The 8,573-nt window shown below is 36.8% G+C and overlaps 2 protein-coding genes across 2 annotated transcripts in view; one reads left to right on the forward strand and one right to left on the reverse strand.

Moving 5' to 3' along the window:
- The window catches only part of LOC128236664 (uncharacterized), an 8,277-nt gene extending 2,330 nt beyond the window's left edge, over positions 1 to 5,947 (forward strand). Inside the window, exons 4-7 of the mRNA XM_052951675.1 lie at positions 322 to 417; positions 808 to 885; positions 1,278 to 1,325; positions 1,554 to 5,947. Of these exons, the coding sequence (XP_052807635.1) occupies positions 322 to 417; positions 808 to 885; positions 1,278 to 1,325; positions 1,554 to 5,200 (3,869 nt within the window). The 3' untranslated portion in view covers positions 5,201 to 5,947. The remainder of the gene's footprint in view (positions 1 to 321; positions 418 to 807; positions 886 to 1,277; positions 1,326 to 1,553) is intronic.
- Positions 5,948 to 5,991: 44 nt separating this feature from the next.
- LOC128236665 (uncharacterized) lies at positions 5,992 to 7,336 on the reverse strand. The gene has a single exon (XM_052951677.1). It carries the CDS (start codon positions 7,232 to 7,234, stop codon positions 6,107 to 6,109), a length of 1,128 nt encoding a protein of 375 aa, XP_052807637.1. The 5' UTR covers positions 7,235 to 7,336; the 3' UTR covers positions 5,992 to 6,106.
- Between the last annotated feature and the right edge of the window lie 1,237 nt (positions 7,337 to 8,573).

An 8,573-nucleotide genomic window follows, 5' to 3' on the forward strand; every position in this document is an offset into this window, starting at 1 on the left:
TCTGATTGTTGACAACATAAACATGGCAATACCAGTATACAACAGAAGCGTTTAAAACAAGCAGTGTCCACATGCGAACAGTTATACACAGAAACGAGTTCACCAGCATATGTTTTTATATGTACTTAAAAACAGTCAATCTCAATCCGTGTGTATGTCTGGGTGTTCATTGGGTTTTTGCTCATCTTTTGTCAAAAGAGACTCTGGTTCAGTTGCCTCAATTTTCCAGGGTATATCAGGAATTAATGTATTTACATAGGAAACGGAATCAATCCTGATCATTATGAATAGCATGTGGTGATAAAAACTTGAATGTTTTAGGTACAGCAAGACTGAGGACGAGACCGGCCAGTACTCCGCTCCGGATGTCGAGCCCGGTAGATGACGTACATACAACACGAAGGTCACTGTCCAGAGGTTGGTATCATATAGCTTAGATTAGACGGCAGTATAAACCACATTCTGTCTTTTCCAAATATGACTATCAGTATCAACAGACCTAGAATTCATAGAAAGTGGAAACATATGGTTTATTGGCAATCTGTCTTTTTTATTATGAATAGCTTCATTTCATCATGCACAAAATGTATGTTAGGTCTTTTATGAAAAGCAACTCCACATATGAAAAATAATTAACGTCCACGTTATTCTTTACAAATACATGTATGATATCATTTAAACTGCATGTATGTCCACTATAGGTGCGAAGGTTTTTTTTGACATACTCTTACGAGTAAAGATATGGGTGGCCATATAATGTTGAAGCATGAACAAAAATGGTAAATACATTTTATAGTTATTTTCCAGAGAGTGCGAGAATTCAACAGGGATCTCGGATGGAGGTTATTGAGGAAACAACAGACAAGTCGGAGAAAGTATTATCAAGTAAGACCTTAAGACGTGCACTTTGTATTCTAGAGTTAAGCCCCGTTGGCTCGAACTCACTTGGCTCGAATTCCTCGTTGGCTCGAACTAGATGTAAAGTATCAATTTCTTTATACTGAAGGTTAACTTTCCCGCTTGGCTCGATTTTTTCGAGTCTCGAGGAATCTTCGCCGGTCCTTTGCAGTTCAGTCAACGGCCCGGGGTTCGACTGTATGAGCAAAAACCGCTGGGTGGATCAAAATATCATTTAGAATATGTATTGGAGACTTTCAGATATTTCGCGCTCTAAATAAGACATCTAATATAGCAATATAGTATACCCATCTTTTAATTTAAGAATTTCGATATAATTATATAAACAAATACCACATAATGCATTTTTATTATTCCAGGTGTCACACAAAACAAAGCTCATGTTAAGATGATAAGGGGTATTGCGCGTACGTATTCATAGACTGCGTTCATCCATTGTGTTACAGATTGTCGTGCATTATTTTGTTATTGAAACACAAAGTTAAGTTAAATATCCTATAAATAAATAATTCCTCTGGTTTCATGAAAAAACAGTGTTTTATGTTCATGCATTCGTTGCTTACATTTAGCATGGCTCATTTCGCGAGAAAAACATAGTGTACGCCTGCTGTTTAAATGATCATTTTTATTGCCAGACTCTACAAAGAAAAAGCTACATTTACATCATGTCTGTCACTCGTCGGCAGAAAAAGACGACAATGGATCGAGAGCTCTTCGTTCCGCTGTTCAAATCGCAAAGGCGCACAATATTGTAATGCTGAGTGGAAAACCGGGTAGCGGTAAAACTCATATCGCTCTTGATTTGCTCACTACTCTAACTGATCCAGATCACGACACCGTTCCACTAATATTTGAAAATCTACAATATATAAAATTGTTACAAGATACATCAGTGCACGCCGTTGTTCTGGTTGACGACTGCTTCGGGACTGGAAAACTGAACAAAATACGTGTGAACCAGTTTAAAGACATTCTGAAGAGCACTACAGAAATGATTAACAAGAAAAGAATAACTCTAGTTTTGACATCTGAAAACGATATACTAGAAGTGCTACGGGACGATTCGAACAGAAATATTCAGTCTTTCATTCAATCAGACAAATACCGCGTTGATTTCGATTCTAACGAATACAAGCTGACAGACAAAGAGAAAATGGATCTGTTATACTTGTACATGCCAAACATTAAGCACCAATCGGTTGACATAGCTCAGCAACTTAATGGCCACCAATGTCAGATTGGATTTCCACTGATGTGTAGTCTCTCTCAGTGTGCAAAAATGGAAAACCTCAGTAATTTCTTCGCAGATCCGTTTCAGTATATTGTTGAGAAGATAAATACATTAAAAGAAGATAATTTCTCGAGTTATGTACTGCTGGTTCTAATACTGATCATGGACAGACACTACCCTGCCTCAGGTCTTAGCAATGTCGACAAGAAACATTTTATGACGCTTCTTCAAATGTACAAACCACTGAAGTGTTCCTATATTGAAGTTTCGAATTCTGTCCAATTGATGAAAGACATGAATTTTATTGTTGAAGATGAGGAAAACTGTCTGCAGTTTTCTCACAGGATTATATTCCTTGCAATTCTCTATACCCTGCTGGACAATGATTTTTCATCCATTTTTGAAATACTGCCTGTCAGTGCTTTCCTAGAAATTTCATTAGTCATAGAAGACAGTGAAGAGACATTTTGCACAGATTTAGATGAAGGAAAATTCAAGAAGACTGTTACAAAACCAATGTGCAGAACATTCGTAGATGTCATACAAAAAGCAATAAAAACTAAGCCAATGCATTTCGAGCAAATCGCTTGTTTAGATGTTTGGGACCAGCAGTTGTTTTTCGATCTTTTTCTCGAAAAGATCAGTTTGGAAATTTGCATGGTACCAGATGAAAACGGCATGGTATTTGCTTCGCACCTACTATGGGCAGATCACTTGAGCGTTATACATAGGTTGGGCGAATCATTGAAGAAGATGAAAGGAAATATCTCGTCAATGCTCGTAGACGGTGTGGCAGATCTTGTTTCCAGTGCGTTGGAGATTAAAGCGAACATAGAATTTACTGCATTTCTCAAATTTTGCACTGAAGGACATAAACAAGTAGTGATGTCTGCCGTTGCAAGCGGGAGCATCGAACTGATTGATTTAGTTTGCAATCCAGTATTTGCTTTATATCCATCAACTACTGATCTTATGAAAATAGCATGTAGAATGGGAAAAGTTGAAATTGCAAAGTACTTAATAGAGAAGACGGATGCCGATATTTTGTCAGGATTGAAAAGACGAAAAGATCAAGCAGGGGAAGCACTCATTCATATAGCTTCAAAGAGTGGTGAAACTGACATACTGCAGTTGTTGGAACAAAATGGTTTTGATATGAAAGTACAAACAAGCGACGGGAATACTATTCTTGATGTAGCTTCGATGTTCGGAAAGACCAGCCTTGTGAGATATATCTGCTCAAAATATCCAACTCTGATAGGATATACAAACAACTTTGGGATGAGTTGCGCACATTATGCTGTTCGTGAAGGGCATTTAGACACTTTTCAGCTTCTTGTATCGATGGGTGCTGATCCAACAATAAAGGTAGACGGCGGAAACACAATGTTCCACCTCGCTGCTGCAAATGGTCACACGAGCGTTCTCCGATTCATTTGGGATAAATATGAAAACCTGCAAAATATTAAAAACGACGAGTCCTTTATGCCACAACAGATAGCGGCTAGAAAAGGAAATATAGAAACTTTATCTTTCTTTCTGAGCCAAGGGGTCGATCCAAATGAGCGCACAGTCGACGGAAGAAGTTTTGTACATTTGGCTGCTTTTAGTGGTCATGTAGAGTTAGTGCAATACTTGTGTATTAAATATCCGAATATGGCTCAGGCAATTGACAGAGATGGGAATTCACCAGCGCTTGATGCATCTGCTGGTGGCAGTGTTGATGTACTATCATACCTAGTGGAAAACTTCATTGATCCGTACGTCGTTAGCGCCGATGGCTGCACTTTGCTCCACGAAGCATGCTATTTTGGTAATATAGAGAACGTCCAATACTTGTGCAGAAACTTTAAGAATCTCGTATTAACGCAGAGCAACCATGGATACACATGCTGCCATGCCGCATCTCTTGGAGGCTTCGTAGACATCTTGAAGTTTTTGGAAGCTTCCGGAGCGGACTACCTCGGTGTCGCTAAAGACGGTAGTACACTTCTCCATGAAGCAGCATTTGCAGGAAAAGCTAAAATGGTAGAGTTTATTCTCTCATTTCAACCTAATATGGCTCTCGTTAAAAACAAGCGATCCTATCTGCCTAGCCACTTTGCGGCTCAAGAAGGTCATATAGATATTCTACTCAAGTTTATTGAAGTAATGCCTAACAAAATGATGCCGACCACCGAGGAGGGGCAAACATATCTTCACATTGCAGCTTACAACGGAAAGCGGTTAATCATACAAAAAATGTGTGACATGTTTCCAGACATGTTATTGATGGAAGATGTCAATGCTGCACAGGCTTTGCATTATGCTGCCAGAGGAGGATTTGTGAACGTTCTCGAAGATCTTATAGCCAGAGGAAGCAATCCGATGTCTCAGACTGTTTCAGGGAGCACGATACTTCATTTAGCGTCGTTTGATGCCCATCTAGAACTGGTCAACCATATTTGTCGGAAATACCCGTTCTTACTAAATGTATTGGACAACTCAGGACACAACGCCGCGCATTATAGCGCAGGAAGTGGAAATCTTCCTGTGTTGAAATTGCTGATAGACAAAGGTATAGATTGTTTAGCCCTAACTTCAAATGGAAGTACACTTCTTCTGAAAGCGGCCTACAGTGGAAACATTGACATGATGAAATACCTGTGCCAAACATTTCCCGATATGATTCCACTAAAGGATGAATACGGATGCACAGTATTGCATTATACGGCGAGCGGTGGACACATAGATGCGTTTAAGTTCTTAGTTGATCAAGGCATGGAAGTTATGGCAAAGACGAAAGATGGACATACGGTTTTGCACATGGCTGCATATCATGGACAAAAGAAAACAGCTCAGTTTCTATGTTCAGAATATCCCGATCTTCGGAACGTCACTGACAACAACGCACAGACGGCTTACGTTTATGCTAAAATTGGAGACCATAAGTCAAAAATGCGACTTTTGAAACCAAAAACGGAAAATGGGCAAGGAGGGTCTGCACCTTTTCTTACACGCATTACCGCAATATTATGCTTTTGCAGAAGAAGAGATACATTGTCGTCGTAAATATGATGTCAGTCATACAGGGGATGAAAACAAACTCTATAAGTTTTTATTTGCAACAATTACGTCAGTGGTCGATATAAATGTTTTACTTGAACTCTCAGTTAGTTTGTGCTTACTATTATAAAGTTTTAACATTTATTTTATCTAGATGTATGTGTGTATAGAATAGGCGCATTAACATTAACAAGTTTAGGAGTGTCCCTATCATGATTGTTAATATTACGTGTACATCGTGTCAAAACGCTTTCAATGGTATGGTATTATTGAAAACTTGTGCCCGTTCATATTGCAACCAAATACAATTATAAAAATACATTCAAATTCTATTAAGTTTAATGCAATACCAACAATCCTTAAAACTTAGTGTAAGACATTGGCATCATGTTCAGAACTAGAAACTGGAGTATTAAATGCCTTCTGATCGATAGTCCGATTGATATAAGAGAGATGAATATTTCACTTGTGCAAATAATACGTATTGATCATGTCTGTATCTTGTTGGTATACTTACGATTCAAATGCCTGTGTTTGATCTGTCCATTATGTTTGTTTTTGAATGCACCTTGGGAAAATATAATAGCGTCCTATGGCTGTCTATCGATAAAAATCAACTGACACAAAGCAAATATTGTTTTATAACAGTTTTGGTTTCAATATGAATTATTTATCGTCAATGTCTTATTTTTAAAAGACAACATTCTGTGATTTTATTCAATACAAATGAAATAAAACCATTGTCATTTAAATATTTTATTGAAAATAAAAACGTTTAAACATGTGTAGTATCGTGTATATTACGTAACACAAACAATAGCATACATAAGACAAACGTGTAAAAAAATAAAATAACTTATATTATGCACCAGCAAATTAAAAGCAATAACAAAAAACAATTAAATACTATGACTATGTTTCATATATAGGTATGAAATTTATTGTAGACTTTCCTTTATTTTGTTTTAGCATTTGTTCCTTTAATCGCATCTGTCTCTTATGCCGTTTGCTACTTTGTTTTACATTTTGAATATGTTTCTTGAAATGATTCATCCCTAGTGAGTCGGTATCAAATAGATAGTCATGTTTCTCAACTTGTGTTCTGGTTGAGGTCAATGAGACCGGGCTTGAGGCATGTCGAGTGTCAGGGAGTGAATACTGATCATTCGGAGGTTTCCCAGAGGAGCTAGCTTCTGCGTAAATTTCATGTCTCAGCTTGAGATATTCTTTTTCAACGTCCTCATGGCGGCGTTGCCTTGGCTTTAAATACGAGTCTTCCACTGACTTCTTCTCGTGTACCTTCTTTTGTTCATTCATAACTCGCCTTGAATCTGAAATATTCCAAGAACCAATACCGATGAAAGCGTCGATATTCGTTGGATTTCCTTTTTCGGGAGCTACTTGTTTCGACGCCATGTCTGTTGTTTTCGTTGCGTTTTGAATCCAAGAAGGTAAGTATGCTTTCGGGCTCTCGTGCCCTAAATCCGAATGACTCTTATCGGTGTAATTAGGCTTGTTAAACAACCGATTGTGATACACTTCGCTATCACTAAAAGCATTATCACTTAATTCAGTGTCATCTGAACTTCCTGCTGACGAAAATTGAAACGGCTTCTTTAACGAATTATGTAATGTGTATTTTTGTTGTCTTGAAATTCTTCTGTTTTTGTAATTGTTTCTTGTTTTTCTCCAAGTCCGTTTTCTTCTCACATCTTGATCAATAAAAGATTCATTTTCGCTGGTACTTATCCCCCCAACGTCAACATGTCCTTCAGGTCCTGTAACAATCACTTTAATAAAATCATCATCCAACAAATGATGGCTAACTTTTACTCCATGTTCAAATCCGTCACCTTCTAAGTCCTTTTCACCATTCGTCTGCAAACCAGTCGCGCAATTAACACGGCGATTTGATGCTGGCACAAAATTGTTCGATTTTGATTCCAATACCACGGATTTATAACCACTGGCTCCGCTGTTATTCTTGATATTGCTCTGTGGAATAAATCTGCGGCTTTTGAATGTTTCTTCTGTTTGCATGTTTACAAATCACGAAAATTTTCATTTAGATATCCTCAGTGACACAAACAGTGAATATCAAGACTGTTTATTTAATGCTTGCTGTATAGCAGTTTATCAATACTTTCTATAAGTGTTTGCCTAAATTCTCTAGAGCCATATTTAGTGAAAGTGATTTCGATCAATCGAACGGGGAAAGCTGGAGGGGTTATAACTCGATAAAGTAAATGGAAAATTAATCGCTTTAATATTGCCGCCGGATTTAGCGCTTAACTGCTTATTTATCAAGCGTATTTTAGAACAGAGGTTCAACTTGAGACTGTTAGATATAATGCAAGTTTATTATGTAAAAAGTTCAATGAATTAAATTGCTATTACATTTGAACGAACATTTAATTATCCATTAACGAGGTTACAAAGTGTATTTAAAACCATTCACATTGATGTTCGATTGATCAGCTTCGTTGCTATTGGGAGCTATTTTGGACAACGTTATGATCAATGATATACATAATGGTTCATATCAAAGAACCATGCAAAATTTGACATATCCGTTCTTCCGTTTACCGTACATATAATATATGAAGGTGTCAAAAAATTGTCCGAAGGCCCAAAATCGCACGACGCGGCTCATATTATGCAATGCTATAACAAGTTAATTTAGTGTGTTTTTAAATAGTGTTGTTGTAATTTCTCTCCAAGACAATATATATATGTTTCAATGACACCCGAAAAAATCGACTTTAAATGAACAACCTAAAATCAATAATTAACATGCGACGTCAAGTTATCTCTTAATTTGACCAAACCGTGTGTTACATCGGATTACCGTTTTGTTCGAAAGCCACACCTTTAAATGTATTAATTAGCGAAAACCACCAACGATGTAAGGACTGATCTTAAGTCCATGATGACGCTTGATTTATACGTCAGTAAGGTTTTCATTGGTGATAAGTGATAATCTCATTAAAACACTAAGTAAATATGGTATACGAAACATAGTCAATATTATGATAAATGATTAAGTTATATAATGAAATGTATTTATATGAACATGTTGTCTTACGCCTCCTAAGCTAATTCTATTCATAAGAACATAAGTACGGATTATGTAAATGCTTTACAAAAACGTATGATAATTGTGTATGTTATGGAATATATATGTATAGGCCCAAAGAAATACTTATCTTTACACTATTGGTCCAGTTTGCATAATTACTAAAACTTTTAAAATCATTTTTCTTCTTTTTAATTTTCAATTAAAAAAAAACTGTATACGCGGAAATAAATAGCACATGTGTTAATCATTTGCATTTAGTAACAGACATGTATATAATGCATTTTGTTTTAAGTTCGTTCC

Source organism: Mya arenaria, chromosome 6, assembly GCF_026914265.1.
Source record: "Mya arenaria isolate MELC-2E11 chromosome 6, ASM2691426v1".
In the NCBI taxonomy this organism is placed as follows: Eukaryota; Metazoa; Mollusca; class Bivalvia; order Myida; family Myidae; genus Mya; species Mya arenaria.